The 24302-nt window shown below is 32.9% G+C and overlaps 1 protein-coding gene and 1 long non-coding RNA gene across 4 annotated transcripts; both read right to left on the bottom strand.

The window, feature by feature from the left end:
- Nucleotides 1-7613: 7613 nt before the first annotated feature.
- LOC25486443 (acidic endochitinase) lies at nt 7614-10496 on the bottom strand. Its single transcript, XM_013608021.3, has 2 exons — nt 9943-10496; nt 7614-8386 (listed from the first exon to the last, which is right to left on the bottom strand). The coding sequence occupies exons 1-2, from the start codon at nt 10461-10463 to the stop codon at nt 7912-7914; spliced, it is 996 nt and encodes a 331-aa protein (XP_013463475.1). The 5' UTR covers nt 10464-10496; the 3' UTR covers nt 7614-7911.
- An 8128-nt stretch (nt 10497-18624) lies between these two features.
- Nucleotides 18625-23963, bottom strand: LOC25486442 (uncharacterized). 3 transcript variants are annotated; one of them, XR_003009267.2, is made up of 7 exons: nt 23485-23963; nt 23305-23407; nt 20772-21168; nt 19974-20335; nt 19788-19876; nt 19283-19459; nt 18625-19033 (listed from the first exon to the last, which is right to left on the bottom strand). It is a non-coding gene; the product is annotated as an uncharacterized lncRNA (long non-coding RNA). The 3 variants fall into 3 exon arrangements; XR_003009266.2 differs by having other exon boundaries at nt 19283-19876; XR_005644101.1 differs by having other exon boundaries at nt 19283-19876; nt 23305-23370.
- Between the last annotated feature and the right edge of the window lie 339 nt (nt 23964-24302).

The following is a 24302-nucleotide window of genomic DNA, read 5'->3' as shown; positions in this document are numbered from 1 at the left end:
AGCATGTGATATTATAAAGTGTTAAGAGTCTCACATCGGTTAGGAGTTGACCTGACAATTTGTTTATAAGTGAGGGCAATCCTCACCTCACAAGCCGGTTTTGTGGGGTTGTGCTAGACCCAACCACGATTTCTAATATGATATCAGAGTCTCTTCACGATTCTTTAGGCCACCTGTTATTAGGTTTCTGTTACCGGGCCACCCGTCATTTATGTTCACACTTCAAATTATGTGCAATACTGAGCGTGAAGGGGTGTGTTAAGAGTCCCACATCGGTTAGGAGTTAGCCTGACAATCTGTTTATAAGTGGGGGCAATCATCATCTCACAAGTCGGTTTTGTGGGATTGTGTTAGGCCCAACCACGATTTCTAATATAAAGTAACTAAAAATGACAACATAAGAGTATCATAATTGAAATTATTTTCATTCAACTTCTAAATCTAATATAAACTCAAGTAATAACAAGAAGACTACGATGAGAAGAAGAGCTCGTGCGCTATCCTTGTTAGCCTATTCTTTAATAGATGTATATGTCACACTATTATTTATTTATTTTAATTAAATAAATTAGAGCAACTAGTTTAATCTATTCTATGGAAGTGGGAAAGCATTTCCATGGACTTTGTTGTTGCCCTACCAAAAACTCAGAGGAAGTTTGACTCTATATGGATGATCGTGGACAAGTTGACGATCAGCTCACTTTATACCACTACGAACTAACTACAATGTGGCTAAGCTTGCTGAGATTTATGTTGGAGAAATTGTCAGACTCCATGGAGTACCGGCTATCATTGTGTTAGATAGGGATCCAAAGTTTACTTCTCACTTTTGGGGAGCGTTGCAGAAAGCTTTGGGTACTGAGTTGAGATTAAGTTCTGCCTGCCATCCACAGACAGGCGGACAAACCGAGAGGACTATTCAGACATTAGAGGACATGTTAAGGGCATGTGTCTTGGACGATCGGGGAAGCTAGGACAATTTGTTACCACTTATTGAATTTACCTACAATAACAATTACCATGCGAGCCTTGGAATGGCGCCATACGAGGCTCTGTATGGGCGTAAATGTTAGACACCATTATGTTGGTACAAGGACGGTGTGAGAGCATGTTAGTAGGACCTGAGTTGGTACAACAGACGACTGAAAGGTTAGGTTAATCGATGAACAAATGAAGACGTCCCATAAAAGATGGAAGAGTTATGCAAATCGACGGAGGAAGCCTTTGGAATTCCAGGAAGGTGATAATGTGTTTCTAAGGGTGACACCCACTACTGGAGTGGGTAGAGCATTGAAGTCCAATAAGCTTACTCCAAAGTTTATTGGGCCATATCAGATTCTTCGACGTGTGGGATCACTAGCATATCAGATTGCCTTACCTCCAAATTTGACAGGTCTTCATGATGTGTTTCATGTGTCGCAGCTGAGAAGGTACATGGCTGATAGTTCTCATGTTATCGCACCTGACGACATCCAGTTGAAGGAAAACCTTTCTTTTGAGGTTCCTCCAATGAGTATTGGTGATAGGAGCGTGAAGTACTTGCGGGGTAAGGAGATTCGTCTAGTCAAGGTAATTTGGAATCAAGCAACTGGAGATACTACATGGGAACGAGAAGATAAGATGAGGGAGCTTCATCCTACCTTATTCTTAGATGACTAGTTTCAGTGACGAAACTCTTTTTAGAGGGTTAGTATTGTAACACTCTCTATTATTTATTTATTTTAATTAAATAAATTAGAGTAACTAGTTTAATCTATTCTAATTATTTATCTCGTTAGCTGCATTGATTGGTAATTTTGGTATGATTTAATAGGATAATCTTCTACTAATTTGTGTTGACGCCTTTGATTTAGTAAGTTGTTTTACTTATTGAATGCATTTATTTTATTTAGAACAATATGGTATGGTTAGATTACTATGACTAATAGATAAATTATTTAGCATTAGTTAGGAGAACCGGTTACAATGAGAATTGTGTAGAATTCTATGTGATAATGATGACACATAAGGGAAGTTGCAAGTGTGCTAGATTAGGGATGAAAGAATGCCATATGCCAGACCAAACAAATGATGTAAATAAAAATAATGATAATAGGAAACTAATTAAGGAATTAGTGGAAGGGTTGGACGTGTGCAAGACTTTAAATTTTATAACTTCTCTGCATGTGTGCTTGGTCAAATAACTCCCCACTAAGGTTGGGAATAGGCCAGGCCAGGTCAGACTTTGATAGGCCTGAGTCTGGCCTACAAAAAAATTGCAGGCCTGAGCTTGGTCTATGGCCTTTCATAGGCCTATTTTTTTGGCCTGGTCTGGCCTGACCTGAAAGTCTATTTACAGGCCTACTTACTCTTAAAGTTACTAAACATACCATTTTATCTATTTTTAAATAGGCTTAATAGACCTCAAAACCTATTTCAGTGTAAGACTTGTCTATCACTACTATAAGACCTTAAAAGCCTATTTCACTATAAAGCTTTAAAGCCTATTTAAAAAGTCCACTATGAAGCCTAACATGCATAAACAGGCCGGCCTACTAGGTTTCATAGGCTTTTTTGATAGCCTAAGCCTGACCTATTTACTTAAATAGGCTTTTTAAAAAGTCTAAGCCTAACCTTTTTAATAAACAGGTCAGATCAGGCTTAAACATGTCAGACCATAGACCCTTGTAGGCCGATCTGACCTATTCCCTACCCTACCCCCCACTCCTCTCAAGTCTCAACTTTTATGTCACATGTTCCTATTTCTTCTCAACTACCACCACTTCATATTTCCAATTTCCAGTACAGAAATACACCTCACCTACAATACTCAGCCAAATTTTCTAATCTCACAAAATTGAAAACATTTACCTGCCAAAAATTGAAACTACAAGCCACCATTTTCTCAATTGAACTCTCCCATTTATTATATAAATGCTTCATGCCATTCAAGTCTTGAGGTAAGGGTCATTTCATTGTCTGTTCTTCTATTCTTTCTTCAATCCTTTAATTTCATTCTAAATAAAGTCACCCTTTTGTTCTTCCATTTGTACTCTCCTGAGTGAAGAATAATTCTTGAAGTCGTGTTCCGGCAATTGGGTAGAATTCTCTATATATTAGGAAGGAGAGCACTTAAGGTAAGGACACTTTCCCATACAACTCAAAATTAGACATTGAATTAGAAGTCAGTTAAGTATTTATATGCTGTTTGTATGCTTTAAGGAAAAAGATATTGATTTTAGAGATAATGAAATTTAGGAATGTAATTTATTAATATATATTAAGCTGACTAAACTTATATGTATAGTAATTACAGCGAATGAGAGATATTTAAGACTTATAGTAGCTAGTTTATCTAAGTGATATCTGATTTTGTAAGCTCTGATTTCACTATTGTATCTGTAGGTATAACATAGGATGAGGTTTTCCTACTAATGTTGGCCTTTGGCTTTTGTTCTCTGTTGATATATTGCCCTTTAGTTATTTCTGGCACAGGGCTGTTTTAATAAAACATGGTGTTGTCAAGAAAAAAGAAAGAGTATAATATAGTGAACTTAGTATAGGTGCTGCTGATTTTAGTTTAGGGCAAACAAGCTATTTTTCATTACTTTCATACGGTAAAAAAAAAAAGGCTTAATTGCACTTTTTTCTTTTATAGTTTGCCAATTGTGCGATTTTACACCCCATAGTTTTAAACGAGCGATTTTGCCCCCTATAGTTTTCCCCCTTTCTGATTTTATGGTCCCATGACATTTAGTGCTGATATGTCTGTTTTTATCAATTAATGTGTGCCACGTGTGTAATTCCATTTTTTAAAAAATAAAAAAAATGGTATTTTTCAGATTTTGAGAGAAGGAGACACGTGATAAAATCTGAAAAATCACGTGCCTCCTTCTCTCAAAATCTGAAAAATACCATTTTTTATTTTTTAAAAAATAGAATTACACACGTGACACACATTAATTGATAAAAAAACCAGCACTAAATATCATGGGGACCATAAAATCATAAAGGGGGAAATCTATAGGGGGCAAAATCGCTCGTTAAAACTATGGGGTGCAAAATCGCACAATTGGCAAACTATAGGGGGGAAAAGTGCAATTAAGCCAAAAAAAAAAAAAGGGTAAATACCTCTTTTCGTCCCTGTAATATTAGCGAATTTCGGTTTTAGTCACTGTAAATAAAATGCTTTAGATTTTGTCCCTGTAATTTCAGATTCTTCCACTTTTGGTCCCTCTTTTCATCACGTCAGCAAAATCTGCATCAATTACGTCCTTGTAATTTCAGATTCCTCCCACTTTTGGTTCCTTTAATTTCAGATTCCTCCACTTTTGATCCCTCATTTTAGGTACCATGTATGCAGATTCTGCTGACGTGGTGGAATGAGGGATCAAAAGTGGAAGAATCTTAAATTACAGAGACAAAATCTAAATCTTTTTTTTATAGGGACTAAAATCGGAATTCGCTAATATTACAGGGACGAAAAGAGGTATTTACCCAAAAAAAAAAAAACACTATTGTTAGATGGATTATAAAAAGCTTAATAGTAGTTTTGGCCCCCTATGTTTTAAGAAGTTGCGATTTTGGCCTCCTAACTAAATAAACTACAAAATTGCCCCCAAAGTATTGACTTTTTTTACAGTTTTGGCCCCCCAGGGCAATTTTGACCAAGTCAATGCACATGTGGACGCCACGTGTGTATGTATTTTTTATTTTTTTATTTTTTAATATATATTTTTAAATTAAAAAATATAAATTTTTATTTTAATTTTTTAATTAAAAAAATTACATACGTGGCGTCCACGTGTGCATTGACTTGGTTAAAACCTTGTGCAACCAACGGTGCTTTGAAACGTTCTATAGTGCCATCTGCATGTCTTTTTATTTTATACACTCATTACTGCCTATAGATGTTGCATCTGAAGGAAGATCAACAAATTCTCAAGTATTGTTAGCATTGAGTGCTTCTATCTCTGTCTGCATAGCAGTTATCCATCTAGAGTCTTTACTAGCAGAATAAAAACTAGTGGGCTCAAGTTCAGTGTTCAAATAGTATGCATAAGCTGGTGTTTAGGAAATAGAGTTGAATAACTAAGGAATTTACGCATAGGATAGTTACCACCTATGGAGATGCAGATATAGTCTTGCAAGTGAGAAGGTGCCTGAGAAACCCTAAAAGACTTTCTGGTAGATACATGCACAATATCAATATCCCTCTCTTCATTATCACTAATATTATCTTCATTTAAAACTTCAACATTGTCTTCATTAGAACTCACAACATTAGGAGGAGAAGAACTAACAGGCATTGGTTAAATGACTTGACTATCAAAGATAAATCTGTGTATTGGGAACTGAAGTTATACTAGAAGAATGAAATGGAAATTCCAGTTAAAAAAATTTCACAAATTTGGAAACTAAGACTTCAGAAGTATGGACATCAACAAGAACAAAACCTTTAATGCCAGACTTCTAACATAAGAAAGCACATTTCTTAGCTCTATAATCAAATTTATGTCTGTTAACAGGTAGGGTTGATGCATAAATCAAGCATCCTGTTGTGAATTCGATGAAAAAATCACACCAATAACAAACTTGATGTGTGGAGCAAGGGATAGTCAAGCAACCAAAACAAAGTGTATGGAACAATTTTAAACACAAGCCAAAAGTAGAAAACAACGGGAGAGAAAGGAAGAGAGAACACAAAAGAATTTGTTGACCCAGTCTTGTCCAAATTGACCTAGTATGTGGGAGAGAGCAGCCCCCGTTTCACTATAATGATGAGTAACCTTACAAAAGAGATATCAATGGGTTACAAAAATAAGTCTCCCGCCTAATTCTACCCAAAGTCTCAATCTCTTACCGTAACCAAGAGACTCAATCTTAATAGTGTTTCTCAAGGTGAATCAACCCTCAAACCCTAGTGTTTCTTCCAAAGAGGCAAACTCTATACGAACTCTAGTTTTGTTGTTATCTTTCTAAACCCTTGTTTCAGCCCCCTCTATCTCAAGGTTTACACTGATACAATGTTTATATTTATAGTAAAAGCATCCCTCATAAATTGGAACCAAATCAGGCCCATATAAATACGTTTTATTTTTATTCTTCTGCGCGAAATCGTGCTCCGATTTTTCCAGACCGTGCTCAGATTTTTTACGAATGAAAGTGTCAATTCTTCTCCAAAAAATCGTGTTCCGATTTTTCCAAATCGGGCTTCGATTTTGACAGTTTCAGCAAACTTCAATTTCTCCAATTTTGAGTCACTTTCACAACTTGATGTGTGGAGCAAGTGATAATCAAGCAACCAAAATCGCAGTGTATGAAACAATTATAAACGCAAACAAAAAGTAGAAAACAGCGAGAGAAAAGAAGAGAGAACACAAAAGAATTTGTTGACCCAGTTCAGTCCAAATTGACCTAGTATGGGGGAGAGAGCAGTCATCCGTTTCACTATATGATGAGTAACGTTACAAAAGAGATATCAATGGTTACAAGAATAAGTCTCCCGCCTTCTACCCAAAGCCTCAATCTCTTCCCGTAACCAAGAGACTCAATCCTAATAGTGTTTCCCAAAGTGAATCAACCCTCAAACCCAAGTGTTTGTTGCCAAAGAGACAAACTCTATACAAACCCTAGTTTTGTTGTTGTCTTTCTAAACCCTCGTTTGAGCCCCCTCTATCTCAAGGATTACTGATACAAAGCCTATATTTATAGTAAAAGAATCCCTCATAAATTGGAACAAAATCAGGCCCAAAAATACGTTTTATTTTTCTGACTCTGCGCAAAATCGTGCTCCGATTTTTTACGAATGAAAGTGCCAATTCTGCAACATAAAATCGTGCTCCGATTTCTCCATTTCTCCAAATCGGGCTCCGATTTTGACAGCTTCAGCAAACTCAATTTCTCCAATTTTGAGTCACTTTCCCAACAAGTTGATCCTAAAACGAGCAATTATAACATACATGCAGAATATAATAACAGAATAGAAAGTTGTCAAAATAGAATATAATCCATGCAGTATTTTATTACCTTTTGCATGTCTGAAATAAAATTAATTCCGTTCTGCACGTTGTCTCCAAGCTCCTCATGCAATAGTATCAAAAACCACTTCCAATTATCCCCATTTTCTACATCCACAATGGCATAAGCAGTGACAAAATTGCAATTATTTTCATCTTGTCCCACAACAGACAATTGTTTCCCTCCAAAACATCCTTTGAGAAAGCATCCATCTAAATCAATCAATGACCTAGCTACATTCCGCCATAAAATCTTTTCTACATGCATCAGGACAAACATAGAATCTTTTGAATTTTGGTGGTGACTATGGAATTTGTATGGTATTCATCTTCACAAAAAACCTGGTTGCTTCTAATTAACTAATGTACATAAGCTTACAGAAGTCCATACTACTCCCTTTCACTACCTTCAACCAACTGCCTTGTTTCCTTTGTTGCCCTAAAAATCAAACTGCCATTAAGTATAACCACGTAGTGACGCTTCATCAGATTAAAAAACTTTATACTCGAGTTCACATTATATTACATATTTTGTTAAGAAAATGTTTTACGAAAAAACTTACAAAAATATAGTTGTTCTTATACACTTTTGTGAATTACATAGACTGGTTAGAATTTAAGTTGAAAACGCACAATGTTATTCAAATTTCAAAGTGACTTCCAGTACATACATAAGATGTTTTGATTCCCACCGGTTACATGAAAACCGAGGGAATCAAAGTGTAACTAGGTACATATTATGCATAAAGGTACAAAGCATAATAAGTGATCCTGATCACTTTTTTTTCTTAATCTAACGATCTATAACCATCGTAAAGTTGGTCGTAGAGGATCTGAGTTTTGTCTTATTGCATACACATACATATATATATATATAGTGAGCTACGCGATTACTATCAATTTATAATATGATTTAATTCGGAAACATGGAGTTCAAAGCTGCCGAGATAGATCCAACTATTGCCTCAGAAACTTGTGTCACAAATCGAAGAACAGATCGTTTAACATACTCCTTTATCTGATTGCTGTAATCATTTCCAACATCATGAAATCTATCCCAAAGCATAATTCCTCCATAGTTCGAAGTTGGTTTAATGAAAGGAAGAACCTTAGAAATGAGATCATCTGGTGGTATATAACCACCATAAGGAGCTGCATCAGGTGCTGCTGGTAGTCCCATGAAAACGGTATTATTTGGTAAAGCTAAAGATGTCCAATCATTCCATGATTGTAAGAGCAATGTAGCATCTGAGTTTATTATATCATATTGACATGGAGGATTATTGTAGAATTGAACAAGTATATAATCAAACAAGCCAGTTTTGATAGCTTTGTCAAGGTAGTGATCTGGCATAAAACATTGGGGTGCAGATGCCAAGTAAAAGTACCTGCAAGAGATAAAAGGTTGATTTTAGTTAGGGTGTAGGCAAAAAAGGATTCAAAAATATATTGAATGGAAAGCTATTTTCTTTTATGATAAATATTATACGAGTCAAGCTAAGAAGTGCTTTTAGGGCACTTTTTAATGATACAAAAAAGGAAACAATTGATAAGTTTTATATATATAAAAAGTTGCTTTATATCCCATCAACGTGCAAAATACATAATTACCAAGATAAAATTTTCGCTTTAAACTTCTTAATAAGAGCACTTTCTAACATTTTCCGTATCGTATCATATCAAAAATCAAATCATCATATGTATTTATTTTAGGCAAAATTATACAATTAGTCCCTTAACTTTATTTTAGGTAACACTTTCGTCCTTTATCTTTTTTTTGTCACGATTTAGTCCTCTATGTTATAAAATAACAACATAGTTATCCTTTTTTATGAAAAAAATAATCAAAAACTCCAAAAAAAAATCATCAAACTCTTAGGCAAACGTAAATCTTCATCATACAAGTCTAGAAAATCAAATTTCTTTGAAAAAAATCTCATAAAAAATGATAAGATATTGTCATTTTATAACATAAAGGACTAAATCGTGACAAAAAAAAGATAAAGGACGAAAATGTTACCTAAAATAAAGTTAAGGGACTAATTGTGTAATTTTGCCTTTATTTTATCTCAAACCACTATTTGTTTCCTAAATTAAGAGCATAAAAACATCAAAGAAACTACCAGACATCCAAACTAAGTTGGCACCCCTTATTAGGCATGACAATGGGGCGAGGTGGGGAAGAATTTTAACTTCCCCGTTCTCATACCATAGTCTCAAATACTTACCTGTTACCCTACGCATACTCAATAGGGATGAGAAATTGAATCTCATCCTCATCCCCGACCGATTTGTGTATCTCCGTACCATCTTCATCCCCGCAGTGGATAAATTTTTTAATAAAAAGAAGTATTTTTCAGCCTCAGGCTCAATGTTGTATTGCATTATTCAGCAAAGAAATGATGATGATCGATGACTAGGTTATGGGGAAGAGAGAGACCCAGGGTGTGAAATGTGGAAGGAGACGAGAAAGAACTTATAGAAGTGAGTGTCGTCTGAAAGATTGAGAGTGTGAGTGAAATGATTTAGGTTTGGAGTTTCTATTTATATAAAAAGGATAATAAATTGATTTTTTTACATTCGAGACGGGTTTGGGTATGGGTTAAGGGTGGGTACTTATATGTCCATTACCGGTCTCATACTCGTGTTTTGAAATCGAAGAAAACTCAAACCCAATCAAAGCAGGGAAAATCCGTCAATTTAAGTTTGGTACAGACGGGTACCCACATATATGGGCTTTGTTGCCATATTTACCCCTTATTTCAAACCACTACTAACCACCATTAATAAAAATATTTTTGTGAAATTAAACTCATTTTTATCTTAAAATTTTGTACACTCAATGATGCTCTTAAGAAATGGACATAATCTTAAAAATACATAATATGAGACGGACAAACTACTAGTATTAACATGCTAAAACTTCTCATTCAAAAAACATTACCTGTTTTGTTGTCTTAGATTGTCAAGATTCCTAGCAAGGTCATCCCAGTAAAGATCGCTACCTCCTTCAATGTCAAAATCAATACCATCTAAGGTAACACTTCCAAGTGGACCAAATTGACCACTAAGAAAGTTAGTATAGAGGTAATCAGCAACATTTTTAGCATCGTCTGGTGAGCTAAGGGAGTAGGATCCAGATGCACCTCCGATCGAAAGTAAAACTTTGATCCCTTTTTGTTGACAGTGTTTTATTTCGGGTTCGAGTTTTGTACAAGGGCTCCAGTCACCACAATGGCCTGCAAAGTTCCAATTTGGGACTCTTCCTCCTCCAAAGACATTGAGGAAAGCTAAGAGTACAATCTCGTAATTACCTGTGTCACATGTTGATGTCAAGTTGCCATCTCCTAGGTTTTGGCCCCAGTAGACGGCAATGCCACCACTTGATGATGCTTTGATAGTGAAGGGAAATATATATATTGTTAAGACTAATAAAAGGATCAATGTTTGCCTTTTTGTATCCATATTGTGCTTTGTGTTTAGTTAGTTTGATTACTTTAGATCGATTGAGCAATCCTTTTATAAGGTCTCTGATAAGGTTATGTACATTTATTTTATTGTATAAAATAAACTTTATTCTAATTGTAAATAAAAACTACTGGTAAATATTGAATAATTTAGCATCCAGCCTACCAAGTAGACTTTTTGCAACACGTTTTTTTCCTTTCTAAAATTAAAACTTCCAACGATTATGTCATGGAGTCATATCCTACTTTCTTGATCAAAGACAGATCATAAACTAATAATTAACTGTATTAATTCCAACAAAGAAGGCACATGAGATTTACGGATACCCTAATCGTCGTTAAGGTCTGAATCAAAGGAACCTAATCTCGCATTGTGCATGACAGTTAAAAAACCTACAACCACTTGATCTCTTTTACGGTTAATTACTAAGTTGAACGAAAATTCATGTGGAGACTTCAAAAAATTTCATACCTACAACCACTTTATCTCTTTTACAGTGAATTACTACATCCGTTTCAAAATATAAGCAAATTTTACTTTTTAAGTTCATTCAATTAATGATGTATGTGGTCCATATTATAAACCATATACATCATTAATTGAATGAACCTAAAAAGTAAAATTTGCTTATATTTTGAAACGAATGGACTACTAAGTTGAACGAAAATTCATGTGGAGACTTCAAAATTTTCCATACCTACAACCACTTTTTCTCTTTTACCGTTGATTAATAATAAGTTGAACAAAAATTCATGTGGAGACTTCAAAATTTTCCATGAGGTTTCTTGTTTATCGAATTACATGATTTATGAATAAAAGACTCAAAACAATTATAAAATTGTCTGATTTAGGAAGAAAATAAACTACAGGACTCGGTTTTTAAATATATAAACCATAGAATTTTTCATACCAACAACTACTTTATCTTTTTTACCATTCCAATAGTGTACATGGCAGCCCCCTTTTTAAAATATTTTTCTCGTTTTTAATGTTCTTTTAGTCATAGAATTAAATAAAAATAAAAAAAGCATATTTTAATTTTAAACTCAAAAAAAAAAAAAAAATAATAATGCACCTATCGAAATTTTCTCTCACATTAGGTCCCTATCTTCGAATCACTAATATAGAGACAGCTAGTAACATGCAGTAATAGTTTATGATTTTCTTTTCTTTTCTTTATGATCCGCGTTTTACACGATGATGATTTTGTGATTTAAAAAAGAGTGAAGTTGTCCACCGGTTCTTAGTTCAATATTAAATAAACTAAAAAGATAAGATCAAAGATGAATAAGATGACAGCTTTATGTATTCTTTTTATAAGTGTGTTTTTTACATTGAAATAAATTTTATTTATAAAACACAAATGTGTTAAGAAAAGTATATGAAGAGTTTTCCCTAAAAAAAAAAAAAGTATATGAAGAGTCGGAAGACTAAGTGGCAATAACAATGAATAGAGACATTCATTCATAGGAGTTAAGAAACATAGAAAGCTTTAGGAAAATGGACATCTACATCATATTATTATTATTATTATTATTATTATTATTATTCGTAACACTCCCCTTGGATGTCCATTAATGATATGTCTAATTAAAACTTTACTAAGAAAAAACTCAATGGGAGAAATCTTAGTGAAGGAAAAAAAAGTAAAATATCCGATATATTTGCATCATTAAAAACCTTACCAGGAAAATTCAGTATGACAAAACCATAATGAAGGAAAAAAAAGTGAAAATATATTTATTTCTCCCTCTCAACCAAACAATCATCTCTGATACGATGAACACCGATCTTTTGTACCAGGTGCTCAAACATTTGTCCCCGTGAACTTAACTTAGTTGATAAGAACAATGCATAATATATGTAAGATCCGGAGTTCAAATTCCGGACACCACAAAAAAAAAAAGCTGCTCAAACATTTTACTTGGGAGTTACTTTGTAAAATACATTTAAGATTATCACACAAACAAATTTGTTGAGAAAAAGAAATAAAAATAAAAAATGTTTATGTTCTATCGACCTTAATATACCATCCTTTCAACAAAGCAATGCTCTTGGTATTATATTTATAAAGGATTGTTGTGTTTCTTCTTCTTGAAGACAAACCGGAAGTTTCTTCTATGTGTTCCGGTCATAGACCTCAATCAAACCCCATTAATGTTGAGGATCAGACAAATAACCTACATCTTTAAAATAACAAATAATATATATTATATAATAACATGAATAATTAGCAAGATAAATTATTATCCCTCAATTGAATTAAAATATGGTACTACAGAATCAATTAGTTCTTCAATATTTACTTAAATTTTCAAACGATCTTAGTCTACATCTAGTGACTTTACACCCATTTTAGTGCACAACAAATGTCATTTGTCCATATATAATAATTTTATCACCTAGGTATATAAAGTTCATGCTTTTGAAAAATAATAAACTTGTAATCTCTAGAATTATGGCACGCAGTAAAGAGATGTCGAGCACGATGTCAAGACACCAGGAATGTCGAATGCAATGTCAAGACATTGTGACTGGGGATGTCAATGGATACCCATAGATACGGATAGTATGATACTCGTCCCCGCCTTGTTGGATAAATATGATATACGCACCCGCCATGTACCCTCGCTGGTACCCACTATACGGGTATCCGTGGGTATTAAGGTATCCATGGGTATTCATGGGTACCATGAATTTTTTAATTAATTTATTTTTTGGTACAAATAATAACTTTTTTTTAATTGCCAAAAACTTCAACTTTTAAACATCCATACATAATCCATTCAAAATTTCATAAATCATACATAATCCATATAAAATTCATGATTCTTACATAATCCATAGGATATGTTTTATGATGTGAATAAAGTGGAAATGGTGAACTTAATAAGATGAATTAAAAAAATTAAAAATAAAAATAGGTTATTAATGAGGAATCTTAGGTGGGCGGTAAAATTTCTTTCAATAAGATAACAACTTTAAGTAATAAGATAAGATAAGATATATAAAGATATTTTATTAATTTACTTAATTTATTATCGGGTATGGGTATTCGTGGGGTATGGGTACAATCAAATCCGTGTCCGTATCCATATAATAATGGGTAGTCAAATACTCGTTTATTATACCCGTGGATATCTGTTTAGCTACCTACCCCGTGTCCATGACAGATTTTATCAACGGGCACCCGCGGGCTTGGGTATTTTTCCACCCTTTCGTGACAACATAAATAATAATTAACAAACTTAAAATAAATTACAGTAAGTAAATGACACAAGTTATTCTAATCAAGTTCGTGGCAACGTCACATACATATGGGGGCATCAAAGCCTGGAAGGAAGTCCACTATAATAGTATTAGTTTGAAGTCATACGTAAACAACCTCCGGTTTACTTTCCTTCTCTTCTAATCACTACCCGTGGTATTTCTATCTAAGCCACACATAGATATGGGACCCCTCCCACTTCCTATCAATCAATCACCAGTGATAACAAATACAGTCAAGATGGAGACACACTCCAATAAACAAAATCCACTCTTGCGTAAAAGCTGACAAGTGATTCACAATTACAACTCAACTATCAGTCCAACTCTAGCATCAACGTGATACAAGAGTAGCTCACAAACAACAATGGACAGACTAAAACCCTAATTGACACTTTCACAAATGCGGCTTCAGTAGTATTCTTAGGTTTAAAGTCTTCCTTTATATAGTCTGAGAATAGCATGGGCTTGATGAACAATTCGAGCTAAACACACAACTTATCCAATATGGTCTTCAACACAATATTCTGGAAGCATGTATATTGTTTCCTTAAATTTTTTGAAATCCATTATAAGGAAACACGACAAATCTTAAGCCGCCTTTTGCTGCTTCCAGAAAACACACGCTTCTTGGTCAACACTCTACGTGTATCATATCTTCATAGAATCTTCAGAGATCTCACGCTTAAAACAAATCTTTCAAGAAAGTGAAACAAGGCACGCTACGATGTCGTACCAACATGTCAAAACATCTTATTCAACATCTTGCTAGAACACTTGTTTTAACAAAATGCGGTCAATCACAAAATACAAACCTAACAATCTCAAATAAATATTTACCATTCCTACATATTTCATCTTGATTTCTTTTCTTTAAGAATTCAAATTTCAAAAATTCTTCAGTAGTTCTCAGATTTATTTTCAAATGGACAAATCATATATTTTTATATCTCTCTTTTCAAAATATTCACTCGAAGAATTTTACATAAAAATATCAAGTTAGTCATATAAATATATTGTAAGATGTACCTCATATATACATTGAAGCTTTCAAATGGTGCTACACTTAATCAAGTATCATATTGTATTTGAATTCACTTCCGGTGAATATGTCTCTTCAAAATTAATAGTAGGATTTCACCAATACTCTTGAACAATGTGCCCAACTTTATAAATAATTCAAAATTATAATTTTATTTTCACATATTCATGGACTACTGGTCCAAAAACCATTCGCTTTGCAAAGCTAGTTTAATTTTGCATAAAATGCCATCTTTTCATTAAGTCAGTCATTATATTGTCTTTTTTCTATAATCCGTAATAGACTTTGATTCATGATTCTCATTATCATTTTTCACATATAGCGCTATATTTTATTTAAAAACATCATCAACGTTGACTCTTTGTTTTTCTGGTTCCATCGCATTTCATCCATGACATAATTTATCGAGATCTCTTTATTTGCATAGCATAAATTCCAAGTATCTAATCCGTTCGGATGCAATTTAGATTCATTTGTAATATTATATTGTCCAAATGAGACATCTTTTATTTTTATTGCAGTATTAGCAACTGATATTTTGTTTGTTTAACTTTGCAAATGAAACCATATCTTGAACTTGTGGTTCCTGCTGATTTATATGAGGATCAAGAAGAAAGAATAATAATTTATTTTAAATGATACATTTGAACTTATGGTTCATATAATCATATTCGTATTTTATTAATAATAATTATTTTAAATGATTCATTTGAACTTCTGGTCCATATATTCAGCTGCTTATTTTTTCCCCTAATATTGAAAAAACTAATTTATTAAATCATAATCAGCCTACTTGGCTTGAAATTGAACTCCAATCATTTATTCAAAATATTTTATACTAGACTAGATGGAGATTCATACCAATTATAGTTTTCCAATATTCTTTTACGACCCATCTAAGTGCATTATATTGGAGCAATTGAAACATTGACAACACATCCAAAAATGCTTATATATGTTATGAATAATAATGTTGGTGGATGTCCATTCGTGATATTCCTAACTAGACCATCCACCCGTGCTGCCGCACGGGTCATATCGATTGGAAACAAAACATGCAAATATATTGAAATTAAAAGGGTTAAATAAGTTTTTAGTCCCTATAAATATTCATAGTTTTGTTTTTAGTCCCTACAAAATAAAATCACACTTTTTAGTCTCTGTGACATTTTCCTTAAGCATTTTAGGGACCAAAACTATTGATGAAAATTTTTGACAGGGACTAAAAGGGCTGATGGAAAAATTTATAGGGACTAAAAATGCCGATGGAAAATTCTATAAGGACTAAAAGGTGTGATTTTATTTTGTAGGGATTAAAAACAAAACTGTGAATATTTATAGGGACTAAATACTTAATTAACCCAAATTAAAATATGCTTGCGGTACAAAATAAATTGTTTATAAAAAAAAATACAATAAAAAAAGACCTTAAATCGGTAGATTGCAGAAAATCTCCTTCTAAACATAACCACAATTTTATGCATGGATGATATATCAAGCACTTAATATAAAACATAGAATGGTGTGAAATATTGCATACAATTGGAAGTTAAATTTGTACATATTAACTTGATATCTTCGAAATTAAATATGTGCATAATAATAGTTTGTTCAGAAATAAAAATCCGGAAGTTTGTATATTCATTATAATTTAGCATATGGGAGAAGGATTAACAATATCTAAGCAGCTATAGGTTGCCAATTTCGTTAAACCAATGGTCTTCGCAGGATAGTGGAAGCACTAAACAGAGAAGGTTTTTTTTTTTAAATTAACTAGTTATAAACCCGTGCTTTGCACAGGTTGAATAACGTATTTTTTTAAAATTTAGTTATGAAGGAGAAATCTTATAAATTACGGAAAATTGTTACCCTTTATAAATGTGAAAATCAAAGTTGCGTAAACAAAAAATTTGCAACACAGAGTCTAAAGCACTACATAAAAAATAACATAACAATTATTGCAGTCTCTTATTCGTTAAAGTTAACCCGAACACAAAATTTTACGCTAGATTTAACCTAACTTCTTTGCTTAATTTTACTGTATTACCCCTATTTAATTTAATCAAAATGTTAACGTTAATTGTTAGGGAAATCAAAATAACAAATCGCTCCTAATTTTTCTCCTTAATTTTATTAAACAAATTATATTAACCCTAGATTTAATTTATGCAAAATGTCAGCTCATTTATAAACGTTAACCCGTGACGCAATATTAACCCTAGATTTAACCTAATTTTTTCGTGTGACTTTACTATATTAACCCTAGATTTAATTTATGCAAAAAGTCATCTCTAATTTTAACCTAATTTTTCCCTCCACACTTTTGCATTTAATGTTTATCTAAAGTAAAATAAAAGTATGTTCCCAATTATATGTTGTTTTTTTGAAAGGAATAACCGTTAACCCGTCTCGCTATAGTTAACTTAATATCTTACTTATAAATGTTAACCCGTCTTGCAATACTTAACCTATTTTATTTCTCAAAGTTAACCTGAATGCAAAATTTTGCCCTAGATGTAACCTAACTTATTTGCTTAATTTTACTATATTAACCCTATTTAATTAACCCTGTTTAATTTAATCAAAATGTTAACGTTAATTGTTAGGGAAATCAAAATAAACAAATCGCTCCTAATTTTTCACTTTAATTTTACTAAACAAATTTTATTAACCCTAGATTTAATTTATGCCAAATGGCATCTCTTATTTCTAAATGTTAACCTGTGACGCAATATTAACCCTATATTTAACCTTATTTTTTCGTGTGACTTTACTATATTAACCCAAGATTTAATTTAAGCAAAATGTCATCTCTTATTTCTAAATGTTAACCTGTGACGTAATATTAACCCTAGATTTAACCTATTTTTTCGCGTGACTTTACAATAGTAACTCTAGATTTAATTTATGCAAAATGTCAGCTCTAATTTTAACCTAATTTTTTGCTCCACACTTTTACATTTAATGTTTATCTAAGGTAAAATAATAACCTTAGATAATCACGGCATAAAGAAAATTCTTCGAAAGAATGTAGAAGCAACTGAATTTGGGAGAAAAAATTGAAAAATAGTTAAAAATATAAAAATTGGAAAATAATTAAAAGTTATTAAAAATATAAAAATTAGAAAGTAATTAAAAAAAATTGGTTAGGGGCAAAAATGGAAATTCATAGGCCATGGTTAAAAAAAAAAACTTAACCAATAAGTAGATTACCAAATTGCCCCTTATAGGGGCAAAATGGTAAATTCAAGGGACATTTCTTTTAATATAAGTATATATATATATAGACAATTAGAGAAAAACGGCATTCGTTTTAGATTAACAACCAATTTATTGGATCTGGTTTTTTATTGAATCACATTAGTCACATATGCCTAATCTTGGTGAATGAGGATATTTCTTAACAAATATGCAACTGAATTAAAATAGGGCAGCAAATTGCAGGGAAAAAAACATATTTCACTGCCTAATACTTCTAAAATGACACTATTTATATCACTTATCATATACTTTTTGCTACTTATACAAACAAAATAACAGTTCCATAAACCACCAACATTAGACGCGACAGAAATTCCAATTTTCTGTTCAGTTTACAATTCACTACTAAAACCTTACTGGGAATGAGGATCATAGTTGTACATAATAAACATGCAGTGGCATTATCAATGTTGATGTACAATACAACTGCAAATATATATATACCCCTGGGGGCACAGATCCTCTAATAGGTTAGTAATGTACTTCTAAACAGACCCTGTCATAAAATTGAATATACATGCAATTTCTACGGTATGGTTGCTCATAATTGTAAAAGAGTGCTAACAAAGGTATTGAATAGATCAAAAAAGGATAACTTTAGAATTAAACAAAGACGGATAAGAAATGTCATACACCATAAACGGTACTTAAAGTAACACGAACCAATAGTACTTCAAGAAACAAAAACAATACGGAAGAAATAAACCATAACATTCAAACAATTTTTAAAATAATTGATGAAACGGACTGCAACATGACACTATTCTTAATATTTGGGCTCAAGCTTCACACTTTTCAGTTTGACTGATTTTGTGGCAGATTCATCGCCATCCAACTCATAAGCCATCAGCTCTGAAACACCTTTTTCAGCCGATCTTTTCCCCGCAACTTTGCTTCAAGGGTGTCTGTTCATCCTCTTTCTCATAATCATTCACCTGGATATGACATCAGTTGCCTTTTGATTAACGGCAGGCTTGGATGAATCAACGCCCTCAACCTTCGTGATACAATAAACAAAATAAGCCTACCATAAGCAGATTGAAACATCCGTAAAGGAAACTCATAAAAAATTTAGTTTTAAAATTACCGTGATTTAAAACTACTGTAAAAAAACATTATAGAAATCAAGTTTTTTATGCAAATTTTGCTATAGGACAAAACTTTAGACAGAACTAAGGTAACTATCATAAACAGTCATCGTATAATAGGTTGATTACAATATGGATATTGTATATGAACATAGCACCTTGATATTATGTGGAACCATAAACCTTTTTGTCATATCCCCATCATCACTGATTCGTTTAACATCGTAGCTGCGCCAATTATGTATAAGATTTCCATCAGCTACCTCAACTTTGAATAGCATATGTTTCCCATAGAAAATATCAAGCTCAGAAGGAAAATCAGCTGCATTGTTATTCTGCATATACACATGAATAATGTTACACATATAGTATCAGATAACGATCGCACAGCCGCACCACAATTTATAAGAAGTTTATTGTTCATTGTGCTTATTATTATCACTGCTATTTAGTAACACGTCGATCTAAATAGCGGTTATCTAACCGTGATCAATCACTTTAATAAAGTGCATCTCCTAAATTGCGGTGTTTAGAAAGCTTATCATATATTTTCAATCTCCAAACTTACACGATTTTTACAAAGCTTATCATATATTTTTAATCAAAAAAAATAAAAAGTACTGAATCTTATAAATATTTGTGCATCAACTCAATCCTGAACACCTCTCCCAACATAAGTCTGCACATTGCGGTCAAACACGATAAAACTTGTAGACCCTGTGTGATCCATTACTTGCAGGTGCACCTTGAACCTACAAATTAATTAACAACAACAGTATTAAGGAAAAAAATAAACAATGTTTGCGACAAAATATGGAATTGATTAAACAGAGTCGCATAAAAACAAACCTAGGCATAACATTCCTCCTAGTGTTACACTTCGGGCAAAAGAGTCGATCATCAATAGTCTTCACTCTAACCGCACACTTTGTACCGCCTGATAATACCAGCTAAACTCTTTTTCGATGTCACACACAGTTGCAAGAACAATTCCATGGCATTTATGTGAATTGTGTATTATGGTACGTTAATGAATATGAAAAGATTAACTACAGGTAGTCATGGAATTAAGTTCTCATACATCTGATGCTTCGATTAAGTCTTCAATAGTCATTCTGCGAGATTGAAGCATGTCATCGACCAACGACACAACACTAGATGAAGTATTTTGGCTAATGCCCTGTGTGACCTGGACATCTGCACTGCTGATCCTGTAAAGCAATCAACTCAATAATCAGTATTATACATAGACAAATATGTCATTAAAGTAAGAATTGAACTACTATATGAACTATTGTAATTACTTTGACTTGTAATACATGAAACCCAATGCAACGAAAACAATAATATCTTTCCAAAAAAAATTCTAATCAAAATTCACAAATTTAAACAAAATCAGAAACAGAGAAAAAAATCATCACAATTGGGCTTAAGGTTAAGAACAAAATCGATCTTATTTAGATTAAGAGCATCCTGAACAATCTTTTTCTTGATATTGTCATATTGATGTAAGATTTCTTCATAAACCTTTAATCAAGTAAAACATATACACATGAGTTATGTGATTTATGATTTTTCAAACCTTCAATCAAAAAAAAAAAAAAAAAAAATCAAACACAAATAAAATAAAGGTGGGGTCGGAAGTACCTAAAGGATGAGATCGCTGAAGAGGATTGAGGGGACTGCCGGCAACGGAGTCATTGTCATGGCGGTGATGGTAATGACGTGATGAAAGTTGACGACGGCGATGGTTTGTTCGGTGACGCCGGAGTTACATATTCGCGCCCGTGCTGCCGTGATGAGAGAAATCGGAATGGAGGAGAACGTCGGAACAGTTGCAGAGAAAACAGAAAGAGAAAACAGCGAAAGAGAAAATATCCCTTCAGCAACACAAATGACCACATATTCCAATGTTAATCTCAGAGGCTTGCTAAAACTAAACCATCACATGTTAAGCAGCACTGCACATGTAAGGAACACATTCTCCACCCTCATCCACCAAGATAAATTTGCAACAATTTTGAGGAAATGCCTCAATAGAAATCTGCATGAAGTAGTAGCAACATTAAAGGAATATATATTAGAGCAAAAAACTATATCAATCCAAACTACAATGTAAATCCCACACTCAAGAATGAAGAAGCTCTAAGCTAACTGTAATTAATTTTTTATCAAATGAACACTTGAAATCAAATTTTAGTTAGAACTTTTTGAAGCAATCCTAAAGGTTCAGATTTCCATCCAAAAAAAAAATCATAGGTTCAGGGTAATGATATCTAAGAAATGACACATACTACTACTTATGATTGTGTAATTTTCAATCAAAGAACTCATTCATAATTCAACTTAATACATCTGAAACAAAGCTGTTAACATGCATAAAAATTCAAATCAAAATGAATCATTATAGGAATGTTAAATATAAAAATGGTGTTAAGCAAATGATGTTCAGAACCAAATGCAAATTACATTTCAAGATTATTTCTCGTCAATTTAGCAAAGAATATGTCTTGAGAAAATTTTAATAATATACGGTGTCCTTGTAATTAAACCTATTTGCAACAGAAAATTCAATGTCTCGAAGGAAATGCATCGCATATATAGCACGTGAAGAAAAACATGTGTAAATAGAACATTGACAATCAACTCAGATAAGGAAAAACATTGAAACAAAGGCAACATAAGCCACAACTACAATCCTACTATTTGTTTTGAAAATAAAAATCCAAAACACAATATAGTCAAAATTGAAACTTGAATTTACTTTAAGTACTTTCATTCATTGGAAGAATGTGTCAGCAACACTTACATGATAGCTAAATACATGAAGGAAAATACATTATATATAGATATCACACAGCCTATTGGACTTTAATGGTTTATCCTTCCTATTTAAAACCGAAACAAAAAAAAATCTTAAAGGCAACATACATCCAATTTGTATAAATACTAAATCAAATAGTGAGTCTTAAATGTAAAGAACTCCAATACTTCATTGTAATCACACTTGCATTGAGGGATTCAAGACATCATAACTCAAAAGAAAGAAAGACAACACCACAAAAAGTATGAAAATAGTTTTAATAGAAACTATGAAAGATTACGCAGAGATTGATCAAAATCTAGGAACAAAATGCATGCCTTTATGCTCTGCTGCAGTATTGTACCATCAGAAAACTTTGCTGCAAACAGTTTACATGCTGAAAATACCCAGGAAACCACATCAGATTTCCAAAAAAAGAGAAAAACTTCAAATTATAGACAATTATTTATACATGTCCATTAGGAAGCATAATATTATAAATTTATCACAGCCATCACCAATAATGGAAATCTATACATTTTATTATTAACTTGAAAATGTTGTAATGATAAAATGGGTTTGCTAATAGCATACAAACTAATAACATAATATTTAACACTTCATATGCGTAAAAAAAAAAAAAAAACACTTCATAGGGAGCTCTAGGAGTTAATTAGAAGTAATCCTGCAGCTAGTAATCAAATCTCATTATTCATTTTCAAATATAGCCCAACTAATTGATCACAGTAATTTCAAACTCTTGAATGGGCAATGCATTTTGACAGAATCCATTCTAAATTAAAACGGTTAACTAATGACAAACAACATCCTTCAACTAACACATCAACAAATCCAGCACCTTTCCACAGTTACAGCTTCGACATATTCGTTTGTACAGACTCATCAAATACAACAAATTCATCACTTTGATCAGTTAATGAGGGAATGACAGAGTTAATATCGTATAAGTTGAGTCTGTCATTCCTTGTAAAAAATTGGATTCGTATTAAAAGTTGTAGCGTGAATTCCTAAATAATAATGGTTTAATATAATTCTCATTATACGAATTAAACATAATTTGATTGACATGAAAATTTTATATTACATAATATGTTGAAGTGTTTGATGATATCATCATCAACAATCACTTTCTTAATGCAATTTAGGAATTCAAAATTAAATTGAGTTAAAAGAAAATGTTTCAAAAAGACAAAGTGGTGGTAGAGATTTGCAAATGAGAGGAAAAATAGTGAGAGAGGGAGTACCTAACACTGATGTAACACGTTCCATTCCATTCTTACCTTAACCAACTAAATTGAATCATCACCGAAATGATGAAGAAGGTGAAAGTGAAAAGATGAACAATTTTGGGAATACCTGAACATTCAATACCTCCGATTTTTTAAAATCTGAGTCATCTTAAGCGTTGGAGAGGGAGATAAACTGAGAATAATGAAGAATGATTGACTCCATAAGGATTCTAGGGGATGAAAGTGAAACTGAGAACTAAACTTCAGAGAAACAAAATTCAATTCATAGAAAGGGTAAAACTATTACCTTGAGAGAAAATTCACAAAATCAACAAATCTGAACAACGATGGAATAAAACATTAAGCATGATGGATGTTTAAGATTTAGCAACAGAAGAAGCATCGTCGATGAAGGGAGAGAGAAACGACGAAAGATTTCGGTTCATATTACGATGACATCTTTCTCTTTCTCTGGAGAAGTTGAATTGTGATGGTTTCTGTGGGTCGGAATCACGGTTGCGGCGGAGATGAAATGGCCAGATTTGGCGCCGCCACGGGAGAGAGAAGAGGGACTGAAAATGGAAGATGAATTTCTCAGATCAGAGAAAAATGGCGTGATAGGAGAGAGAGAGAGAGCAAAAGGAAGGAAATAGTTTTGCTATGGCTGGTTCACATGCCTTTGGATTGAGAAGAGTGGGTAACATTGAGCCATGTGCATGCCTTGGAAATGGTAACTGTTTCATTGGAAAGTAGGAAACATTGATTAGCAATGTAGAGACTCTTCATAGTCATGTACAGATTTCATGCAAATAGTTTGGAAAAACTAAAGAGTGCATTTAATGGCCGTGAGGGATAGTTTACCGCGCTATGTCATTAAGGGTATAGGATTTGAAATTCAAAAATGCAATTAAATATGGTTAAATCACATTTTCCCGCTCAAATGCAAGGATTAGGGTTTTGCAAATGTTGTGTGCATTGTAGGTTATGATTAGATAATAAGGATTCTTATAACTCCAATTAGTGAATGAATTGTTAGTGCTCTTTGATTACATGTGATCTTTCACTTGCTTATTTGTATCATATAAATAGGACCCATGTTATCTCTTTATCCGTTTCTCTCTACTC

The sequence above is a fragment of the Medicago truncatula genome, chromosome 2, assembly GCF_003473485.1.
Source record: "Medicago truncatula cultivar Jemalong A17 chromosome 2, MtrunA17r5.0-ANR, whole genome shotgun sequence".
Lineage (NCBI taxonomy): Eukaryota > Viridiplantae > Streptophyta > Magnoliopsida > Fabales > Fabaceae > Medicago > Medicago truncatula.
The sequence above is the reverse complement of the archived record's forward strand: the minus strand, read 5'-3'. Positions and strand labels throughout refer to the sequence as shown.

Bases quoted from the DNA above. Each gene is read 5' to 3' on its own strand.
- LOC25486443 (XM_013608021.3), bottom strand. From the start codon at position 10,463: ATGGATACAAAAAGGCAAACATTGATCCTTTTATTAGTCTTAACAATA. The intron at 8,387-9,942 runs GTAATGTTTTTT...TATCTCTTGCAG, and splicing joins AATCTAAGACAACAAAACAG to GTACTTTTACTTGGCATCTG.